Below are 23,677 nucleotides of genomic sequence, written 5' to 3' on the forward strand. Positions count from 1 at the left end.
TGGCACACTGTTCCATTGGCTGAAGAGCAGGCAGGAACTCTGAGACTGTCCTAATATGGGTCTTCCTGTCATCATTAATATTGAAATGGTAATTAGCACAGCTCTCAGTTCCTCTGAGATCCCATTCAGCGTCCAACTAGCACTAATGCACACTTCACATGACCACAGACTAATTCTCACGCTCAAGTGCTTCGGCTCTGTTACAACTGAAATCAATGCATTATAAAACAGTCAAGTGTTTGTCTAGAAAAATGGGACCTTTCAAGTATCTTACAACATCATACATCATGTATTAAAAGGACAAGGGAAACATGTTTAACAGCTTTTTAATTTAGAAATGGATACTTGCAACTGCACATTGATATGCATAAACATGCTTTTCCAGACATACAATACAACCACAGCTATGTCGGTTCCACCATCATCCCTGGGAGATTGACTCCTAAATGTTCCTCTCCACCTCTCACCAGACATCATGTACATGGAGACGGGTGGAAGACCGAGGGCCACCGAGTGTTGAAAGCGCTTAACAGGGATGGCTGTTCCTCAGTGGCAGCACTGTCTGGTGCTTTTCATCTCCCAGGCACTTCATCCATCTATTCATGTCACTAATTGCTCATTGACTGAATAAACTAGATTTGTTTTCCACAACTTTACGTAATGTATTGATTTGACAGTAAAACCAGCACACTGCTGCCGGGGCTGCCCACCCGCTTATTAAACTACCCACCCGCTCATTGAACTACCCACCCGCTCACTGGAGCTGCCCACCCGCTCATTGAACTACCCACCCGCTCACTGGAGCTGCCCACCCACTCATTGAACTACCCACCCGCTCACTGGGGCTACCCACCCGCTTATTGAACTACCCACCCGCTCATTGAACTACCCACCCGCTCATTGAACTACCCACCCGCTCATTGAACTACCCACCCGCTCACTGGGGCTGCCCACCCGCTCATTGAACTACCCATCCTCTCATTGAACTACCCACCCGCTCATTGAACTACCCACCCGCTCACTGGAGCTGCCCACCCGCTCACTGGAGCTGCCCACCCGCTCATTGAACTACCCACCCGCTCACTGGAGCTGCCCACCCGCTCATTGAACTACCCACCCGCTCACTGGGGCTACCCACCCGCTTATTGAACTACCCACCCGCTCATTGAACTACCCACCCGCTCATTGAACTACCCACCCGCTCACTGGGGCTGCCCACCCGCTCATTGAACTACCCACCCGCTCACTGGAGCTGCCCACCCGCTCATTGAACTACCCACCCGGTCATTGAACTACCCACCCGCTCATTGAACTACCCACCCGCTCATTGAACTACCCACCCGCTCACTGGGGCTGCCCACCCTCTCATTGAACTACCCACCCTCTCATTGAACTACCCACCCGCTCACTGGGGCTGCCCACCCGCTCACTGGGGCTGCCCACCCGCTCATTGAACTACCCACCCGCTCACTGGGGCTGCCCACCCGCTCACTGGGGCTGCCCACCCGCTCATTGAACTACCCACCCGCTCATTGAACTACCCACCCGCTCACTGGGGCTGCCCACCCGCTCATTGAACTACCCACCCGCTCACTGGGGCTACCCACCCGCTTATTGAACTACCCACCCGCTCACTGGGGCTGCCCACCGGCTCACTGGGGCTGCCCACCCACTCATTGAACTACCCACCCTCTCATTGAACTACCCACCCTCTCATTGAACTACCCACCCGCTCATTGAACTACCCACCCGCTCACTGGGGCTACCCACCCGCTCACTGGGGCTGCCCACCCGCTCATTGAACTACCCACCCGCTCACTGGGGCTGCCCACCCGCTCACTGGGGCTGCCCACCCGCTCATTGAACTACCCATCCTCTCATTGAACTACCCACCCGCTCATTGAACTACCCACCTGCTCACTGAACTACCCACCCGCTCACTGGGGCTGCCCACCCGCTCATTGAACTACCCACCCGCTCATTGAACTACCCACCCGCTCACTGGGGCTGCCCACCCGCTCATTGAACTACCCACCCGCTCATTGAACTACCCACCCGCTCACTGGGGCTCCCCACCCGCTTATTGAACTACCCACCCTCTTACTGGAGCTACCCACCCTCTTACTGGAGCTACCCACCCTCTTACTGGAGCTACCCACCCTCTTACTGGAGCTACCCACCCTCTTACTGGAGCTATCCACCCTCTTACTGGAGCTATCCACCCCTGGTTGAGAGAGGGTTAGGGGCATGTTGACTTGCTCATCTCTGTCTGCACCTCCTTAAGGAAGCGCTCCTCCAGGGCCGTGGTGTCGTACTCTTTCAGCATGTCATACTCCCGCCAGGGCTCCGCCCACTTCTGGGCGTGCTCCAGCTTCTCGGGCGACAGACACAGGTCGAAGCGGATGCCCTGCACGTTGTACTTGGGCCGCTCCCAGCGCTTGGACCACGGCTTAGGACGCATCCGCACTCTGGTCTAGAGGGAAGAGATACAGGTCAAACCAATACTGCCCTGTACAGACAGGCCTCGGGTGATGAATCTGTACCAATCATGGCTTTTTTGCATGTTCGTTAAAAAAATTTAAAGGCCACTTCTATGTTATGAGAACTGACTTCAATTGTTAAGTGAAACATACTAAATATGAAGTGTCTCAGCAACCTGTTAAACAGAATAAACAACTCATGTTTGATTTGAGCTGACTAACAGCCATATCTGCTGTTCATTCAGAGGTCAATATGATTGATTGATTAATAACTGTGTGTCATGAGAGAGTGGAAGCCAGACACGTACTTTATTGACGGGCACGTCCCCGGTGACAGAGTGGGGCACAGGCTTCATGTCCAAGTTCACGGTGCTGTACTCGGGCAGGGCATCTCTCAGGTACATCAGATTGTTGTCCAGCCTTTTCTCCAGCTTCAGCACCTCCAGCTGCTGCAGCCGTGGGCTATACATTTCATAGCAGATCTCAACTCCTGAGGGAGAGAGAGAGATACACTCAGCCAATAATTATCATGGCCTAGGGCACGTGTCAAATTCCCGTCCTGGAGGGCCGAGAGTCTGCAAGTTTGTACTTGATCGATCAATTAAGCTCATTGATTAGTTAGGAACTCCCCTCACCTGCTTGTCTAGGTCTAATTGGACACAAATTGAAAGGAAGTAACAACAGCCAGCAGACAGCCCTCCAGGAAGTGTGTGTCACCCCAGGCCTTTAATCAGAGTTCACAGGCACTAAATCAAGTCTGCCCACACCTGGTCCTGGGGTGGCCCTCTGCTGGCTTTCACTACGATCCTAATCTAGAACACCTGACTACACTCAACAAAATCTATAAAACACAACATGCAACAACTTCAAACATTTGACTGAGTTACAGTTCATATGAGGAAATCAGTTAATTGAAATAAATTCATTAGGCCCTAATCTATGGATTTCACATGACTGGGGAATACAGATATGCATTTGTTGGTCACAGATACCTTAAAAGGTAGGGCCATGGATCAGAAAACCAGTCAGTATCTGGTGTGACAACCGTTTGCCTCATGCAGCGTGAAACATCTCCTTCACATAGAGTTGATCAGGCTGTCGATTGTGGAATGTTGTCTCACTCTTCAATGGCTGTGCGAAGTTGCTGGATATTGGCGGGAACTGGAACAAGCTCAATGGGTGACATGTCTGGTGAGTATGTAGGCCATGGAAGAACTGGGACATTTTCAGCTTACAGGAATTGTGTACAGATCCTTGCGACATGAGGCTGTGCATTATCATGCTGAAACATGAAGTGATGGCGGCAGATGAATGGCACAACAATGGGCCTCAGGATCTCGTCACGGTATCTCTGTGCATTCAAACTGCAATCAATAAAATACAAGTGTGTTGTTGTCCATAGTTTAAGCCTACCCATAACATAACCCCACCACCACAGGGCACTCTGTTCACAACGTTGACTTCAGCAAACTGCTCGCCAACACAACACCATACACGCTGTCTGCCATCTGCCTGGTACAGTTGAAAACGGGATTAATCCATGAAGAGCACACTTCTCCAACGTGCCAGTCGCCATCATAGGTGAGCATTTTCCCACTGAAGCCGGTTACAACAATGAACTGCAGTCAGGTCAAGACCCTGGTGAGGACGAAGAGCACGCAGATGAGCTTCCCTGAGACTGTCTAACAGCTTGTGCAGAAATTCTTTGGTTGTGCAAACCCAGTTTCATCTGTCCGGGTGGCTGGTCTCAGACAATCCCGGAGGTGAAGAAACGGATGTGGAGGTCCTGGGCTGGTGTGGTTACGTGGTCGGTGGTTGTGAGGCTGGTTGGACGTACTGCCAAATTCTCTAAAACGACGTTGGAGACAGCTTACGGTAAAGAAATTAACATTACATTTTCTGGCAACAGCTCTGGTGGACCTTCCTGCAGTCAGCACGCCAATTGCACACTCCAACAAAACTTGAGACATCTGCGGCATTGTGTTGTGTGACAACACTGCCCATTTTACAGTGGCCTTTTGTCCCCAGCACAAGGTACACCTGTGTAATGACCGTGCTGTTCTTAATATGCCACACCTGTCAGGTGGATGGATTATTTTGGAAAGGAGAAATGATCACTAACAGGAACAACAAATTTGAGCACAACATTTTGGAGAAATACACGACCACACTAAACCAATGGAAACTGAGGTTCTACACTTCAGATTGAATAGTGTCACAATGGGTTCTACGCTTCACAACTGATGTTTCAGACTCATCCAACGGAGATATTTATCCAGGAAACAATAGAACCTTCTATGCCACTGATTTAACCTCCAGAAGAGCCTTGGCGGCACACACACTCTCTTCACATGAGAACTGTTGTGTACTTCATGACTATCCCCACCTTGGCCGTCGATGATATTCCTAAGGACAAATGTGGCTCCCAGTCCATGGCCACCTCTCTGGATGCAGATGCCCATAAAGCGGTTGGTTTTGCCGCTGGCATGAGGGTCCGCCATGGTCACAGCTAAGACACTCCCTGCAAAACACAACGACTAATTTAAGTCGGTCAAAATCAGCACATTCATTTGATAACAGCTTTAAAAAGATAAAGGTCAGTATCGCTCCTCATCATGTGATGAGATATACAATACAGTGCATTAGGAAGCTATTCAGACCCCTTACCCTTTTCCACATTTTGTTACGTTACAGCCTTATTCTATAATGTATTTAAATGTTTTTCCTCAAATCTACACACAATATCCCATAATGACAAAGCGAAAACCGGTATTTAGAATTTTATGTACATTTATAAAAAAATAAATGACAGAAATAGCTTATATACATAAGCATTCAGACCCTTTGCTATGAGACTTGAAATTGAGCTCAGGTGCATCCTGTTTCCACTTATCATCCTTGCAATGTTCCTACAACTTGGAGTCTACCTGTGGTAAATTCAATTGATTGGACATGATTTGGAAAGGCACACATCTGTCTATATAAGGTCCCACAGTTGACAGTGCATATCAGAGCAAAAACCAAGCCATGAGGTTGAAGGAATTGTCCTTAGAGCTCTGAGACAGGACTGTGTCGAGGCACAGATCTGGGGAAGGGTACCAAAACATTCCTACCGCATTGAAAGTCCCCAAGAACACAGTGGCCTCCATCATTCTTAAATGGAAGAAGTTTGGAACCACCAAGACTCTTCCTAGAGCTGGCCACCCGGCCAAACTGAGCAATCGGGGAGAAGGGCCTTGGTCAGGGAGGTGACCAAGAACCGGATGATCATGCTGACAGAGCTCCAGAGTTCCTCTGTGGAGATGGGAGAACCTTCCAGAAGGACAACCATCTCTGCAGCACTCCACCAATCAGGCCTTTATGGTAAAGTGGCGAGTCGGAAGCCAAAAGGCACCTAAAGGACTCTGACCATGAGAAACAACATTCTCTGGTCGGATGAAACCAAGATTGAACTCTTTGGTCTGAATACCAAGCACCACGTCTGGAAGAAACCTGGCACCATCCCTACAGTGAAGCATGGTGGTGGCAGCATCATGCTGTGGGAATGTTTTTCAGTGGCAGAGACTGGATGACTAGTGAGGATCGAAGGAGAGATGAACGGAGCGAAGTACAGAGAAATCCTTGATGAAAACCTGCTCCAGAGCACTCAGGACCTCAGACTGGGACAAAGGTTCACCTTCCAAAAGGACAATGACCCTAAGCACACAGCCAAGACAACGCTTCAGGACAAGTCTCTGAATGTCATTGAGTGGCCCAGCCAGAGCCCGGACTTGAAACCGTTCAAACATCTGTGGAGAGACCTGAAAAAAGCTGTGCAGTGACGCCCTCCATCCAACCTGACAGAGCTTGAGAGGATCTGCAGAGAATAGGAGAAACTCCTCAATATACAGGTGTGCCAAGCTTGAAGCTTCATACCGAAGAAGATTCAAGGCTGTAATTGCAGCCAAAGGTGCTTCAACAAAGTACTGAGTTAAAGGGTCTGAATACTTATGGAAATGTAATATCAGTTACATATACTTAATACAATTGCAAAGATTTCTAAAAACAGTTTTTGTTTTGTCATTATGGGGTATTGTGTGTAGATTGATGAGGGGAAATTTTGATTCAATTTTAGAATAAGGCTGTAACGTAAAAGATATGGGAAAAGTCAATGGTTCTGAATACTTGTAGTTTTTACCATATTAGTAAATATTACATTGTAATTGTTCATTGGAGCTGGTGTTTTGTAAATGTCTAGTATAGCAGAGAGAGCTTGCAGTCTTTCTGCAATTTGAAAATTTAAACACACACACACACACACACACACACACACACACACACACACACACACACACACACACAACCTGTATGCAGACTCCTAATTTGCAGAACTCCACCCGTCGAACAGGAGGGTGTAAAGCTCACAACACAAAACAGATATTCAGCAGTGCTCTTAGCATTTGGTCTAAGTAATACATTTGCCAATTCAATGGATTTATAATTGTTGGAAATAAATAAGCAGAAGACAAAGAGACACCATGACCTATTCTAAACTGGGATATCCAAGTTCAACTGACTCTACTGCTCTCACATTTTCAAAAGTTAAAGTAAACCGTAATTTGCGAACCCATTAAAGGAGAGACGGTGGTGAAACAATGACCTCTAAACATTTCCTTCCTGAGGAGGATCTCTGCTGTCCTGTGTAGAGGTCGACCTCTAGTCCTGTGTACACACAGCGTCTGCAAAGTTCATCTATAAGAATTCTGGAAACAGAAGGGCACTCAGGAATGTCCAATGTGCCAGAAAATAATGTCAATGGACGACCCTCCATATAACCTGTCCACCCCCCCCTCCCTCCCCCATGGGCTAGGTCTGTCTTCTGTGCACGGCTCTGCAGCCCATCCCGTGCCCCCTGCCTTGAATCCTGCTTTTAGTGGAACCTGGAACTGCAAGGCAATCCGATTGTGCACCACTCAGGAGCCATGACCAATGTATAATTGTCCTGCTAATAAGAGGGTTAATAATATATATGTGAGAATACCCAAGGGGATATTATATAATTCTAAATTAATAATATTCGCTTTGTTTAAAAAAAATAACATTTCGGAGATTTCGTTTTCAAATAACGTTTAGTTTCTATTTAGGTTTATGTCACCCATTCATTGTCACAGACACAGTAGGACCCAAAAGCATAATCAGTGCTTTAACTCCCCCTTGTGCTGGTCTGGAGAAATGAAGTGGTGACACAGGGTACAGTACTAAACCACAAATGACCTCTAAGTCCCGCAGCATAATCACAAACATTTTAGTGGAGCAACCACTGTAGGGGGATACATTGGCTGTGGCTTGTAGGGGATACATTGGCTGTGGCTTGTAGGGGATACATTGGCTGTGGCTTGTAGGGGATACATTGGCTGTGGCTTGTAGGGGGATACATTGGCTGTGGCTTGTAAGGGGATACATTGGCTGTGGCTTGTAGGGGGATACATTGGATGTGGCTTGTAAGGGGATACATTGGCTGTGGCTTGTAAGGGGATACATTGGCTGTGGCTTGTAGGGGGATACATTGGCTGTGGCTTGTAGAGGATACATTGGCTGTGGCTTGTAGGGGATACATTGGCTGTGGCTTGAAGGGGGATACATTGGCTGTGGCTTGTAGGGGATACATTGGCTGTGGCTTGAAGGGGATACATTGGCTGTGGCTTGTAGGGGATACATTGGCTGTGGCTTGTAGGGGGATACATTGGCTGTGGCTTGTAAGGGGATACATTGGCTGTGGCTTGTAGGGGGATACATTGGATGTGGCTTGTAGGGGGATACATTGGATGTGGCTTGTAAGGGGATACATTGGCTGTGGCTTGAAGGGGATACATTGGCTGTGGCTTGTAGGGGATACATTGGCTGTGGCTTGTAGGGGATACATTGGCTGTGGCTTGTAGGGGATACATTGGCTGTGGCTTGTAGGGGGATACATTGGCTGTGGCTTGAAGGGGATACATTGGCTGTGGCTTGTAGGGGGATACATTGGCTGTGGCTTGTAGGGGATACATTGGCTGTGGCTTGTAAGGGGATACATTGGCTGTGGCTTGTAGGGGGATACATTGGATGTGGCTTGTAAGGGGATACATTGGCTGTGGCTTGTAAGGGGATACATTGGCTGTGGCTTGTAGGGGGATACATTGGCTGTGGCTTGTAGAGGATACATTGGCTGTGGCTTGTAGGGGATACATTGGCTGTGGCTTGAAGGGGGATACATTGGCTGTGGCTTGTAGGGGATACATTGGCTGTGGCTTGAAGGGGATACATTGGCTGTGGCTTGTAGGGGGATACATTGGATGTGGCTTGTAGGGGGATACATTGGCTGTGGCTTGTAAGGGGATACATTGGCTGTGGCTTGAAGGGGATACATTGGCTGTGGCTTGTAGGGGATACATTGGCTGTGGCTTGTAGGGGATACATTGGCTGTGGCTTGTAGGGGGATACATTGGCTGTGGCTTGTAAGGGGATACATTGGCTGTGGCTTGTAGGGGGATACATTGGATGTGGCTTGTAGGGGGATACATTGGCTGTGGCTTGTAAGGGGATACATTGGCTGTGGCTTGAAGGGGATACATTGGCTGTGGCTTGTAGGGGATACATTGGCTGTGGCTTGTAGGGGATACATTGGCTGTGGCTTGTAGGGGGATACATTGGCTGTGGCTTGAAGGGGATACATTGGCTGTGGCTTGAAGGGGATACATTGGCTGTGGCTTGAAGGGGATGTGCTACCAAACTGGATGCAACATGCCCCTGATACTGCGACGGTGTTAAGCCTAATTGATGTATTCAAAGTAATATTTATAGTATGCTGGTATTCATATTTCCATCAATGTTTTTGTTATTTTAAAAATATATTTAATAATTGTTTTATTCTGTCCATACTTAGTTTAGCACCTGATGTTTATGTCCCAATAAAGACTTACTGAAAAATATATCTTCAAATCCACTGATAATTAAATGATTAAACAAAGCTCAGTGTTTTTATTATGTCACGAGGGGTGGTAGGAGTTGTTTTTATTTATTTATTATGTTGTTGGGAAATGAAGAGATTAATTCCTGATGTCAGGATGGTAAGTTGGTGGTTGAAGATATCCCTCTAGTGGTGTGGGGGCTGTGCTTTGGCAAAGTGGGTGGGGTTATATCCTGCCTGGTTGGAACTGTCCGGGGGTTTCATCGGATGGGGCCAGTGTCTCCCGACCCCTCCTGTCTCAGCCTCCAGTATTTATGCTGCAGTACTTTATGTGTCGGGGGGCTAGGGTCAGTCTGTTATATCTGGAGTATTTCTCCTGTCTTATCTGGTGTCCTGTGTGAATTGAATTGTGAATTATGCTCTCTTTCTCTCCCTCCCAGTCCACCTGGCCGTGAAGCAGGGAAAGCGTTTTAAATTCCTCCCACAACACTGCTAATGGCCACATTGGCAGCTCAGCATGTGTGATGGGTGCCAGATTAAGAACTGGTAAGGATGCTGTGAGCAAGGAAGCCCTTCAGTTAAGCAGCAGAGTGAAGCCTGTAACATTAGCAATCCAATAAAATAACATACGCTGCTTGCGGTACGGTATTGGAAGCGTACGGACCTCAGTGTTCCCACACGGCCATATCGCCATGTTACAAAGCTCGTTTATGGAAAGCAGACACAGGACAAAAGGGGACCCTCTGTGTTAATTAGCTACCTAGCACAGTCCGAATACCTGCGTGTAAGAGTCACTGGGGAAGAGTAGCAGACATACAGTTTTGTCAGATGGTGTCACCCATAGCTGTATGGGTCTGTAACTGCTATAGTGTAGTTTAGTAGGATGGAGGCTCTAGCTGTATGGATCTGTAACTTCTACAGTGTAGTTTAGTAGGATGGAGGCTCTAGCTGTATGGATCTGTAACTTCTACAGTGTAGTTTAGTAGGATGAAGGCTCTACAGCTGTATGGATCTGTAACTGCTACAGTGTAGTTTAGTAGGATGGAGGCTCTAGCTGTATGGATCTGTAACTGCTATAGTGCAGTTTAGTAGGATGAAGGCTCTACAGCTGTATGGATCTGTAACTGCTACAGTGTAGTTTAGTAGGATGGAGGCTCTGTCTGTATGGATCTGTAAATGCTACAGAAAGTGCATCTTTTTTATTTAAAGGATTCTTTCTTGCTGATGAAAGAGAAAGGGTGTTTGTCTTCAAAGCCGTAACACAAGCGTGGGGATTGTGAATGGCTGAGAACTGTAGGGAGAAGGCAGATTGCCACCTAGAGTTTGAGAGAGCTAGCTAGTAGCCAAGATGGGATGGTGTGTATTGAAGTCTCATTTATAAACCAACTGTCTCAAAAGGTCTCTTACCAACATAAAACTCCGGAATGTTGAGCACTTTCCTCCTCTGGATCATGTCTTTGCGCTCAATGGCGAACTTCAGTGGGTTTATTCTCTGTCGGGGAGGGATGAATTCTGGACTCAGGAACCTGTATTCAAAAACAGAATCAAAACAGGAATGGAATGATATCATGTTGCATAATTTCTGATAAAATAGGAGGAATTACAAAAGGAACCTAACTATAAATCACATTGTAGTTTGTGTTATCATGCCAATGTTTGACAATGACAGAAATTGAGGTGGCAAGAACAACTATAGGACCAGGTTAGCATCACATCACCATGTGTTCAGTGTTATGAACACAGCTTGTTAGCTAGAATGCTCTTACTTTCGCAGTGAAGCCTCGGATTGTGTTTTGTCAATTATGACAGGTTTTGGTGGAGGGGTGAATTTTGTTGGCTTGCCACCGTCACTCCCCTCGTCGAGACGACGCATAGACGTGGACAAGAAACCTAAGGAGGAAACAAAAGACTCCGTCTGTTCATAATATTAAACCTTTTAATAGCAATGTCGCACTAGAACAGCAGCTAGCTAGCTAACACCAATGTAATTTTGTTACACAGTGACTAGCTAGCTGGCTAGCTAGCAACGTTTAGGGCATTTGGGGCTAAATCTTGCTAAGGAATACCCAACGCATTGCTAGCAACCCTTCGAGATATACTTATTTTATAATTCCATGTGACTTACGTTCATTTTTCTGTTGTATATTCCGTAACAGCCTTATTGAAAACATAACTTTGTCAAGCCTTCTTGTGCAAGCAGCCATATTGGAAGCTGACCTTCGCTGTCACATGTGAATTGTTACGGAAGCCGAAAAGGGATGTGTCTCAAGAGACGCAACATGCACATCATCCTTTCTTCCACACGATGTCATTAAAGACATAGGCTACATCAAAGAGCCACCGGTAAAAATGACAAGGAGGAGGAGACGGAGGAAGAGGAGGATGGTGGTGTTGAATCATTTCAGCATTTCAATCAGTCATAATAATTTCAGTTGATTCTAATGCCGAAGATATAACCTACTGTGCTTTAGCAATGAGGAGGATCCACTGAAGGAGAGCTTGAACCACTGCCCTGTGGTTACAGTGTGAGTAGTGTGCCCTACACTACCATCTGTGACATAAAAGCCTGGGCCTCTTGGTACAGGCAGTATACCTTGCCATACAGATGCTACACTATTCCCACCCTGCGTCCAAACCCCAATGCGAACCAGGGAACATTTCCAACTAGGTTCTGAGAGATTCCATCAATGTAGCAATTAAAGAGGATCAGCCAGTGCCATGTTTAAACCATGCCTCTTGGCCAGGGTTTCCCAAACCTGGTCCTGTGGACCCCAAGAGGTACACATTTAGTTGTTTTTTCCCCCCCTGACACTGAATCAAATAATACATTCTTGATAATGGCTCCATTATTTAAATAATTTGTGTAATACTTGGGCAAAAAACAAAATGTGCACCGGCACCCTTTGGGGTCCCCAGGACCGAGTTTGGGAAACGCGGGCCCAGAGGCATCCTTCTCACAAACACAGTGGCGACCCGTCATTCTGGGCCCAACTTTTTTGAGCCCCAATTTGAGCCCCATTGTTTGCAAACAATGTAAAAAATATATATATACACTACCATTCCAAGGTTTGGGCTTACTTAGAAATGTCCTTGTTTTTGAAAGGAAAGCAAAAATTGTATCCATTAAAATAACATCAAATTGATCAAAAATACAGTGTAGACATTGTTAATATTGTAAATGACTATTGTAGCTGGACACAGCAGATTTTTTTTATGGAATATCTACATAGGCATACAGAGGCCCATTATCAGCAACCATCACTCTCCTGTGTTTCAATGGCACGTTGTGTTAGCTAATCCAAGTTGATCATTTTAAAATGCTAATTGATCGTTAGAAAACCCTTTTGTTATTATTTTAGCACAGCTTAAAAATGTTGTTCTGATTAAAGAAGCAATAAAACTGGCCTTCTTTAAACTTGTTGAGTATCTGGAGTTCCAGCATTTGTGGGTTCGATTACAGGCTCCAAATGGCCAGAAACAAATAACTTTCTTCTGAAACTCGTCAGTTTACTCTTGTTCTGAGAAATGAAGGCTATTCCATGCGAGAAATTGCCAAGAAACTGAAGATACTGTGTACTGTTCCCTTCACAGAACAACTGGCTCTAACCAGAATAGAAAGAGGAGTGGGAGGCCCCGGTGCACAACGGAGCAAGAGGACAAGTACTTTAGAGTGTCTAGTTTGAGAAACAGATGTCAAACAAGTCCTCAACTGGCAGCTCCATTAAATAACACCCGCAAAACATCAGTCTCAACTTCAACAGTGAAGAGGCGACTCCGGGGGCTGGCCTTCTAGGCAGTTGCAAAGAAAAAGCCATAACTCAGACTGGCCAATAAAAGATTAAGATTGGCAAAAGAACACAGACACTGGACAGAGGAAATCTGCCTAGAAGGCCAGCATCCCGGAGTCGCCTCTCACTTGAGATTGGTGTTTTGTGGGTACACTTTAATGAAGTGACCCCAAACTTTTGAACGGTAGTGAATGTCATTGAGTTAATAAAGCCACATACAAACATGACCTATCTTTTGTTTTCTTGAGTAAGGCAGCTCCAAAATGCAGTTGTTTAAGCCTAGCTCAGTGCTTTCTGTGGTGGTGGGGCAAGCCAGTAGAAAATATGGAGCGTTGCACCGTGATTGGCTCAGTGTTCAGTCACTCATGGGGATAATATGTTACTATCAAGTCTAAGGGCAGAGCTAGAAAATTCTAGCCCCTTGGGTGCTGCCATAGAGTTAGATTAGAAGTGCCCATCCGAGAAGGCTCAAAGTCATTGGCCACAGATAAAATTACTGGCCCAACGCTCTAACCACTAGGCTACCTGCCGCCCCAAGTGGCTATTTTCCAAGTTTTAAAATGATAAACATTCAAAATTGGCCACACTGTTAATGAAGCATGATTTGGGCCGTACTCTCTCCGAACTGCGAAAACTTGACTTCAGTGAGTTCAATACAACTGGGAAGTCAGGAATAAATGAGCTCCGACTGGGAAAATTAGTTTTGAAAGGTCATCCAACTCTGAATTGTAAATCCGGCCTCTTTCTAGAGCTACGACCTGAAGATCAATGACGTCTTCATAATTCGATCTTGTTCCCAGTTGTTTTGAAAGCATCATAAATCCAGAGAATGACAGATTTTGATGACAGAATTTGCCCACGAAGGACCGCCACGCCACTTTCCTGTTCAAGTGAGCACAGCACAACAAGGTGAGTCCAAAAAGGTCTTGTATGCTGCTGCATAAATTATGTAATATGCCAGGGAGATATATATACTGTAGCTAAGAAAGTAATATTGTGTATGTTGTGTAGTAAACTGTTAGTAGCCCATGTGCCTCACCCTAATAATTTGGTATTTTTACCCCTCTTAAGTTTTCCTACTGTTCTGACTCGGTGGTGCACATGTAGCCTATAACCTGCTTAAGAGAAATGTAATCATTGAATATTGTAAGAGCTTTCATTGTCTGCTTTTATGCCCCCTGTATGTATCCTACCATTCTGACTTGGTGTACAGGAAGCACACTGTAAGAACGGCCCATGTTCTGAATTCTGTCACTGTACATTTCAAAAGTGCTAAACAAATAGTTATATTGACTACGTCCATCCTCGCTCGCTCATGAATGTCTCATTGAAATTACGGATTGCCTCTTACACGCTTGTCGTCCCCTTATACCATAGTTTGTATATCTCAATTGTCATTAGAAACCCCATTTGTTTAAGCAGGTCAGCCATATCAGCCATGCTTTTTAAAAAGGCAGTAAATAAGGCTGAATGAACTGTTTCACTGCCACTGCTGATAGGCAGGTGTATCAGTGGTAAGGTTTTGGGACTGCTGTTGGGACAGTTTTACATAGGCCCTAACAGTTTGTGGGCAGCATTTGTCACCGTTATATTGCAATTAATGTATTGGTTAGTGCTGTGTTGTGTAGTGGCTTTGCTGACATGCAGTTTTTTGCACCACCAAGATTTACATGCTAAAATCGCCACTGCACAAGCAGGCTGGTGACATTCTGTGACAATCTCAGTTCTATGCGAAGAGTGCATAGAACTGAACATTTTAAAATTGTTTTCAATTCCATACATTTACTGATGTACATTTTTTCTAATTACTTTGCATTTATCTTGTTGAATGCATCTGATTTTCTACCTGTCATCTTTGAATTGTGGTATTTTTGTTTATTTAAAAAAAATTCTAATCCGAATGACAGAACCGAAGTTTTCTCTGGGAAGAAATAAAGTTATTTATATTATATTTCTGAATGGATACAAAAATGGTTATAATCGCTTGTATATAGTGACCGTCCACCCAGAGACTTTACTGATGCAGCGCCACTGAAGCGCGGGCTTTGAGACCATGCGGATACCGCTCCTACAGGTGGGCCAGCCAGCCACTTCCACACGCAGTCGGAAATCTAAGTTTCCAAGTGAATTGCTGCTTGGCTCGAGCTCTCGTTCCTTCTCTCCTCCGAGGAATGATGAGGTGATTCGGAGCACCAACATTGGGACCGAGCATGTATTGATGCTTGCCACGCAGAACCTAAATTCCAAAGCAACCCTGGACCTTCAGAACGTGGAGGAGAAGTAACTCCAAAACGTCTCGCTGTTTCAAGGATGTTCTTCCCAGATGTGCCTCTCTCAGCCATCAATTACGCGCTCGTGTTGGGAATAACGTGTCTGACGGTCTTCTGCAACTTCACCAAAAGTTCCTCTGAGTTTTCAGGTTGGGAAAGCATGCTTACCCCAGTCTAATTGATGCTGCGTTTGTTTTACCATTGTAGTCTATACTTGGTGTAATACATGCCGTAAACTAGTTGTTTTTAGCTAGAACAAGTGAGGGCGATACATTGAGAAAATCCATATTGGGTGGTGGTGGTCAGGTGATAAAGTCGCGCTCATCTGCACAGAAAGTATTTTGGGCTAGGCTACTATGTTTCAGATTTGCAGAGTGCAGTGCGGATTGTTATTGGTTGTAGTTTTTACTACTTGTTTTGTAGTCTATGGGCCCCATTTGGCGTGTTACAACCTGCGGTGCATGTGTTTGCTTCAAATAAAAAAAACGTACGCTTTTAAAGGCACGCAGTAAGATGAAGGCATTTCAATCTACAAGGACCCATGAGCACCAACATGGGATGTTCATAGGACCATGTCCAATTGGGTGTCAAGTGAAAACGAAGAATATATTTTATTTGAGAAATGAAGGCATATATATATATATATATACAGTCTTATTCTAAAATTGATTACATCGTTTTTATATATATATATATACTTTAATACACACACAGTACCTTTTGGGAAGTATATATATATATACTTTAATACACACACACAGTGCCTTCGGGAAGTATTCAGACTGTTTCCACATTTTGTTATGTTACAGTCTTATTCTAAAATTGATTACATCGTTTTTTCCCCCTCATCAATTTACACACAACACCCCATAATGACAAAGCAAAAACAGGTTTTTAGAAATGTTTGCTAATTTCTTTACAAATAAAGAACGAAAATAAATCATTTACATAAGTATTCAGACCCTTTCCTCAGCACTTTGTTGAAGCACCTTTGACTGCGATTACAGCATTGCGTCTTCTTGGGTATGACGCTATGAAGCTTGGCACATCCTGTATTTGTGTAGTTGTTCCCATTCTTCTCTGCAGATCCTCTCAAGCTCATGTTGGATGGGGAACGTTGCTGCACAGCTATTTTCAGGTCACTCCAGAGATGTTTGATTGGGTTCAAGTCCGGGCTCTGGCTGGGCACCTCAAGGACATTCAGAGAATTGTCCTGAAGCCAGTAATGCGTTTTCTTGAATGTATGCTTAGAGTCATGGTCCTCTTGGAAGGTGAACCTTCACCCCAGTCTGAGCACTCTGGAGCAGGTTTTCATCAAGGCTCTCTCTGTACTTTGCTCCATTCTCTCCCTCAATCCTGACAGGTCTCCCAGTCCGTGCTGCTGAAAAATGTCCCCACAGCATGATAATGCCACGACCATGCTTCATCGTAGGGATGGTGCCAGGTTTTCTCCAGACGTGGTGCTTGGCATCCAGGCCAAAGAGTTCAATCTATGTTTCATCAGACTGAGAGTCTTTAGGTGCCTTTTGGCAAACTCCAAGCCAGTTGTCATGTGCCTTTTATTGAGGAGTGGCTTCTGTCTGGCCACTCTACCATAACGGCCTGATTGGTGGAGTGTTGCAGAGATGTCCTTTGGAAAGCTTCTCCCATCTTCACAGAGGAACTTTAGAGCTCTGTTAAAGTGACCATTGAGTTATTGGTCACCTTCCTTACCAAGGCCCTTCTCCCCTATTTTAGACTTTAGATTCTTCAAAGTAGCCACCCTTTGCCTTGATGACAGCTTTGTACACTCTTGGAATTCTCTCAACCAGCTTCACCTGGAATGCTTTTCCAACAATCTTGAAAGAGTTCCCACATATGCTGAGCACTTGTTGGCTGCTTTTCCTTCACTCTGCGGTCCAACTCATCAAAAACCATCTCAATTGGGTTGAGGCCGGGTGATTGTGGAGGCCAGGTTATATGACTATATAATGCAGCACTCCATCACTCTAATTCTTGGTCAAATAGCCTGGAGGTGTGTTGGGTCCTTGTCCTGTTGAAAAACAAATTTTAGTCCCACTAAGTGCAAACCAGATGGGATGGCGTATCGCTGCAGAATGCTGTGGTAGCCATGCTGGTTAAGTGTGTCTTGAATTCTAAATAAATCACTGATAGAGTCACCAGCAAAGAACCATCACACCTCCTCCATGCTTCATTGTGGGAACCACACATGCGGCAATCATCTGTTCACCTACTCTGTGTCTCACAAAGACACGGCGGTTGGAACCAAAAATCTAAAATTTGGACTCATCATACCAAAGGACATATTTCCACTCGTCTAATGTCCATTGCTTGTGTTTCTTGGGCCAAACAAGTGTCTTCTTCTTATTGTTGTCCTTTAGTAGTGGTTTCTTTGCAGCAGTTCAACCATGAAGGCCTGATTCACGCAGTCTCCTCTGAAGAGTTGATGTTGAGATGTGTCTGTTACTTGAACTCTGTGAAGCATTTATTTGGGCTGCAATTTCGGAGGCTGGTAACTCTAATGAACTTATCCTCTGCAGCAGAGGAAACTCTGGGTCTTCCTTTCCTGTGGCGGTCCTCATGAGAGTCAGTTTCATCTTAGGCCTGATGGTTTTTGCGTCTGCACTTCAAGAAACTTGACATTTTGAAATTGAAATTTTCCAGATTGATTGACTTTCATGTCTTAAAGTAATGATGGACTGTCGTTTCTCTTTGCTTATTTGAGCTGTTCTTGCCATAATATGGACTTGGTCTGTTACCAAATAGGGCTTTCTTCTGTATACCACCCCCTTGTCACAACACAACTGATTGGCTCAAACACATTAAGAAGGAAAGAAATTCCACAAATTAACATTTAACAAGGCACACCTGTTAATTGAAATGCATACCAGGTGACTATCTCATGAAGCTGGTTGAGAGAATGCCAAGAAAGTGCAAAACTGTCATCAAGGCAAAGGGTGACTACTTTGAAGAATCTCAAATATATAATATATTTTGATTTGTTTAACACTTTGGTTACTACATGATTCCATAAGTGTTATTTCATAGTTTCAATTATTCTACAATGTAGAAAATAGTCAAATAAAGAAAACTGCTTCTGGAAGCATCGTCAGCACAATAACTTTTCGTCGGGAGCTCCAAGAAAAGGGTTTTCATGGCTGAGCAGCCGCACACAAGCCTAAGATCACCATGCGCAATGCCAAGCGTCGGCTGGTGTGGTGTAAAGCTCGCCGCCATTGGACTCTGGAGCAGTGGAAACACGTTCTCTGGAGTGATGAATCACGCTTTACCATCTGGCAGTCCGACGGACGAATTAGGGTTTGGCGGATCCCAGGAGAACGCTACCTACCCCAATGCATAGTGCCAACTGTAAAGTTTGGTGGAGGAGGAATAATGATCTGGGGCTGTTTTTCATGGTTCGGGCTAGGCCTCTTTGTTCCAGTGAAGGGAAATCTTAATGCTACAGCATACAATGACATTCTTGACGATTCTGTGCTTCCAACTTTGTGGCAACAGTTTGGGGAAGGCTCTTTCCTGTTTCAGCATGACATGTGCTCAAATTAAGGTCCATACAGAAATGGTTTGTCGAGATCGATGTGGAAGAACTTGACTGGCCTGCACAGAGCACTGACCTCAACCCCATCGAACACCTTTGGGATGAATTGGAACGCAGGGCCATGCCTAATTGCCCAACATCAGTGCCGATCTCACTAATGGTCTTGTGGCTGAATGGAAGTCCCCGCAGCAATGTTCCAACATCTAGTGGAAAGCCTTCCCAGAAGAGTGGAGGCTGTTACAGCAGCAATGTTCCAACATCTAGTGGAAAGCCTTCCCAGAAGAGTGGAGGCTGTTATAGCAGCAAAGGGTGGACCAACTCCATATTAATGCCCATGATTTTGGAATGAGATGTTCGACAAGCAGGTGTCCACATACTTTTGGTCATGTCGTGTAGCTATATACAGAACAGTACACTAGAAAAGTAGAGTACAGTAGAGCACACTATAGTGGAGTACAGTGTAATGTGCTGTTTTGCACTGTACTCTACTGTAATGTACTAAACATGTGTAATTTACTGTACTGAACTCTACAGTGATATCCAATCTTGTGACCAACCAAATGTGGTCTTGTTTGGTGGTGGAGCTCATTCCAATGACAGCCCGTGTGTAGAATAAAACCCAAATATGCAAAACAACAACCAAAAGCATGTAGCATATGACTTTGTGTACCTATCCAAGGATACATCACCATGTAGAGAAGGACATTCATAATTATTCACTTCAGTATAGTACAGATCAGGGACCCATGTTACAATTCCGTTATGTTAGAGGATGTAAATTCACTTCACCTACTGTCGTTCAATATCCAAAATAAATGTGTCAAATTCGAGGTGTTGTGTCATAGCTGACACCCAATTATTTCTGCAGGCGCCTTTGAATCTTAATTCGTAGTCGTTATTTTAAGAGATTTTGGAAAATGTGGTTGCAATAAAAACCGAGGGAGATTTGACCCTAATTCTGACATTTTCTGTACAGCCTAAATTGTTCAGAGCAGTCCAAGAGTTGTATGGTTTGTTAAACTTTGAAATCAATGTTTTTTGTTTGGCATACATTTTTAAAGTGAAAAATGGAATTTCCCATGTGCCTGCCATCAAAGAGGTGGCCACCAAAACAAACGTAAACGATGGTGATATCCCGTACCTATTCAAGGACATTTCATAGAGCAACGTCACTATTTCTTTTTTATAGCTACGTCATTCTTCAAATTCTACGACAACAAAGCCATAAACATTGTTTTTTGTTGTTATTATACGATATAGAGTTGTACTAACCTCAACATCCTATGAATTTACAGGAAATGTTACACTGTGGCTTTAAACATGCTGAAAGCCTCATGTGCCTTGGTCTGTGTGTCATGGCACTTCTTGTTTTGCTACTTGTCAATAGCCCACATGCTTTTGCTGTTGCCAGTGCCTCGGTATCAGTTATTGTCGGCCTGTTTTCATTAGCCCAGTACTCTAACGCACTGACATTTAACTTCCTGATCATGCTTGTAGATAAAGACATGTCAGAATGGTGTTAATGTTTTACTACATAAACGATTATACTACTACCTCACCCAGTTGGGAATAACCCACATTCTTTGTACTTCCGAGACATGTTGAGAATATTTCAAGAGCATTGACAGACATGGACATATACAGCGGTATTTATGTGGATGTTTCCTTGTTATTTAAAACTGAAGCAGTATTTCTGACAGTTCTATAGGCCTACATGTGTTTTATCTATCTCCGTTTTCTTTATTTCTACAGAATAATGCCATGCGATAAAGCACAAGCCCTAACTGTCATGGTCTATCGTAATGAATGGAAAAGTCTCTCATCTGAGATTGGAGGCTTCAGTGATTCTCTAGCCCCCAGCCTAGACCAGCCCTCTAAGCAGCAGCAGGGCTGGAAGTTTTGTTTACTGTGTCATAAACCAGGAGGAGAGCTTTGTGTCAATGTGAATTGGCTTCTAATGGGTCTCCTAATGCTTGTAAATGAGCAGACAAATGCCTGACTGGGGCCAAGGTGTGAAAGAGCAGATGTGTTAAGTTAACGTGTGGGTGAGTGCCTGTTGCTTAGGCGATTGCTCTGTCATTACCTCTCAAAATGCTGATAACTTTACATTTTGAGTTTGTTCAACTCTATATTGTCCCGAAATAGATTGACTCAATGGATGGGACTAATGCAACCTCACAGAAAACATGTTACTAAAACCGGTTTAGTCTAGATTTAATGTCGGGACAGCTTTTTAGATTTGACCTTTATTTAACTAGGCAAGTCAATAAGAACAAATTCTTATTTTCAATGACAGCTTAGGAACAGTGGGTTAACTGCCTTGTTCAGGGGCAGAATGACAGATTTTTACCTTGTCAGCTCCGGGATTCGAACAGCTTTATGAATATCCTGGGTTAGACTCCATTATCGAAACATTGGGTGGTAGGCAGGAGTTAATTTGAAATGTGTTCCTTTGGGCCTGGCATGGGAAAGGAAACATCATTGTCATAGCCGTCCCTTCATTCCTGGTTCCTAAACTCTTAAGTTATATTAGGTACAGGGCCGGGGGTTCGGAAACGTGTTTGCTCACCAGGACCACTGCAACCCAACATACCAATGCAAATACTGCTGACTTGGCCACATTCAATTCAACGTGAATTAAGAAAAGAATCCTGCTCTCAAATACCTTCTTGGGGACTGAAAGACAACTTTAGCAATCAGGCATCTCCTTGGAGACCAAGGACAAAGCCTTTGATTGACATCTGCCTGCTGAGCTGAGGACAGTGACAGAAGTGGCTGATTTGAGACCCTACATCTGTCAGTGAGAGGAGATGGTCGTCTCTAGGCCTAGCCTACATCTGCAGGGAGGAGAGGCTAGACGTTCTGTCTCGTGGTCTGAAGCTGTAACTCAATTGTAATTAATGGTTTTCTTTCTTGTATAGGGTTAGGTTTCCAGTTACTTTCACTGTTACTCTTAAGCCTATCGTGTCATCAAGGGTCATAAAAGAGAGGAGATCATTAAGGCTTGAATCCTAATGCGCTTCAGTCAAATGCTTTTTCAAATCTCCCATTGACTTTAATGAACAATTTACTCTTAAGTCCAATGTGTGTGCACTTACAGTTGAAGTCGGAAGTTTACATACACTTAGGTTGGAGTCATTAAAAATCATTTTTCAACAACTCCACAAATGTCTAGTTAACAAACTATAGTTTTGGCAAGTCAGTTAGGACATCTACTTTGTGCATGACAAGGTATTTTTCCAACAATTGTTTACAGACAGATTATTTCACTTATAATTCACTGTATCACAATTCCGGGGGGTGAGAAGTTGACATTCACTAAGTTGACTGTGCATTTAAACAGCTTGTAAAATTCCAGAAAATTATGTCATGGCTTTAGAAGCTTCTGATAGGCTAATTGACATCATTTCAGTGTACCTGTGGATGTATTTCAAGGCCTACCTTCAAACTCAGTTCCTCTTTGCTTGACATCATGGAAAAATCAAAAGAAATCAGCCAAGACCTCAGAAAAAAATTGTAGACCTCCACAAGTCTGGTTCATCCTTGGGAGCAATTTCCAAATGCCTGAAGGTACCACGTTCATCTGTACAAACAATAGTATGCAAGTATGAACACCATGGGGCCACTCAGTCATCATACCACTCAGGAAGGAGAGGCGTTCTGTCTCCCAGAGATGAAGTAAGTATCTTCATCTCTGGGAGACAGAACGCCTCTCCTTCCTGAGTGGTATGATGACTGAGTGGCCCCATGGTGTTCATACATGCGAAAAGTGCAAATCAATCCCAGAACAACAGCAAAGGACCTTGTGAAGATGCTGGAGGAAACAGGTACAAAATTATCTATATTCACAGTAAAATGAGTCCTATATCGACATAACCTGAAAGGCTGCTCAGCAAGGAAGAAGTCACTGCTCCAAAACCGCCATAAAAAAGCCAGAATACAGTTTGCAACTGCACATGGGGACAAAGATCATACTTTTTGGAGAAATAGAACTGTTTGGCCATAATGACCATCGTTATGTTTGGAGGAAAAAGGGGGAGGCTTGCAAGCCGAAGAACACCATCCCAACCGTGAAGCACGTGGGTGGAAGCCTCATGTTGTGGGGGTGCTTTGCTGCAGGAGGACTGGTGCACTTCACAAAATAGATGGCATCATGAAAAGATAATTTTGTGGATATATTAAAGAAACATCTCAAGACATCAGTCGGGAAGATAAAGCTTGGTTGCAAATGGGTCTTCCAAATGGACAATGACACCAAGCATACTTCCAAGGTTGTGGCAAAATGGCTTAAGGACAACAGAGTCAAGGTATTGGAGTGGCCATCACAAAGCCCTGACCTCAATCCTTTGGAAAAATTGTGGGCAGAACTGAAAAAGCAGGGAATTTTTGCTAGGATAAAATGACAGGAATTGTGAAAACTATGTTTAAATGTATGTGGCTAAGATGTATGTAAACTTCCGACTTCAACTGTATCTCAAGTTAGGCTCTAAGGGAAGTCATATGGAAGAGAACTTCAAGAAGAGAGGTCATGATAGTTAGTCCATCTACATAAGGGCTCTCCAACCCTGTTCCTGGAGAGCTACCTTCTGGTAGGTTTTCACTCAAACACTGTTCCTGGAGAGCTATCCTCCTGTAGGTTTTAACTCCAACCCTGT

The 23,677-nt window shown here is 44.5% G+C and overlaps 2 protein-coding genes across 3 annotated transcripts in view; one reads left to right on the top strand and one right to left on the bottom strand.

Annotated features, from left to right (window-relative positions):
* Positions 1-310: 310 nt before the first annotated feature.
* mrpl19 (mitochondrial ribosomal protein L19) lies at positions 311-11,669 on the bottom strand. 2 transcript variants are annotated; one of them, XR_004211863.1, is made up of 7 exons: positions 11,534-11,669; positions 11,175-11,298; positions 10,816-10,934; positions 4,867-5,001; positions 2,789-2,970; positions 1,995-2,473; positions 311-1,913 (listed from the first exon to the last, which is right to left on the bottom strand). XR_004211863.1 is itself a non-coding variant. In XM_020473258.2 (6 exons), the coding sequence occupies exons 1-6, from the start codon at positions 11,610-11,612 to the stop codon at positions 2,240-2,242; spliced, it is 873 nt and encodes a 290-aa protein (XP_020328847.1). In that variant the 5' UTR covers positions 11,613-11,669; the 3' UTR covers positions 311-2,239. The 2 variants fall into 2 exon arrangements, 1 of the variants encoding a protein (XP_020328847.1); XM_020473258.2 differs by having other exon boundaries at positions 311-2,473.
* A 3,623-nt stretch (positions 11,670-15,292) lies between these two features.
* LOC109885588 (protein eva-1 homolog A) overlaps positions 15,293-23,677 on the top strand; it is a 172,169-nt gene continuing 163,784 nt past the window's right edge. Inside the window, exon 1 of the mRNA XM_031836910.1 lies at positions 15,293-15,615. Within this exon, the coding sequence (XP_031692770.1) occupies positions 15,507-15,615 (109 nt within the window). The 5' untranslated portion in view covers positions 15,293-15,506. The remainder of the gene's footprint in view (positions 15,616-23,677) is intronic.

Source organism: Oncorhynchus kisutch, linkage group LG12 (genome assembly GCF_002021735.2).
Source record: "Oncorhynchus kisutch isolate 150728-3 linkage group LG12, Okis_V2, whole genome shotgun sequence".
In the NCBI taxonomy this organism is placed as follows: Eukaryota; Metazoa; Chordata; class Actinopteri; order Salmoniformes; family Salmonidae; genus Oncorhynchus; species Oncorhynchus kisutch.

Bases quoted from the DNA above. Each gene is read 5' to 3' on its own strand.
- mrpl19 (XM_020473258.2), bottom strand. From the start codon at position 11,612: ATGGCTGCTTGCACAAGAAGGCTTGACAAAGTTATGTTTTCAATAAGG. The intron at 10,935-11,174 runs GTAAGAGCATTC...TTTTGAATACAG, and splicing joins TCCGAGGCTTCACTGCGAAA to GTTCCTGAGTCCAGAATTCA. The intron at 2,971-4,866 runs GTGGGGATAGTC...TCTCTCCCTCAG, and splicing joins GAATATCATCGACGGCCAAG to GAGTTGAGATCTGCTATGAA.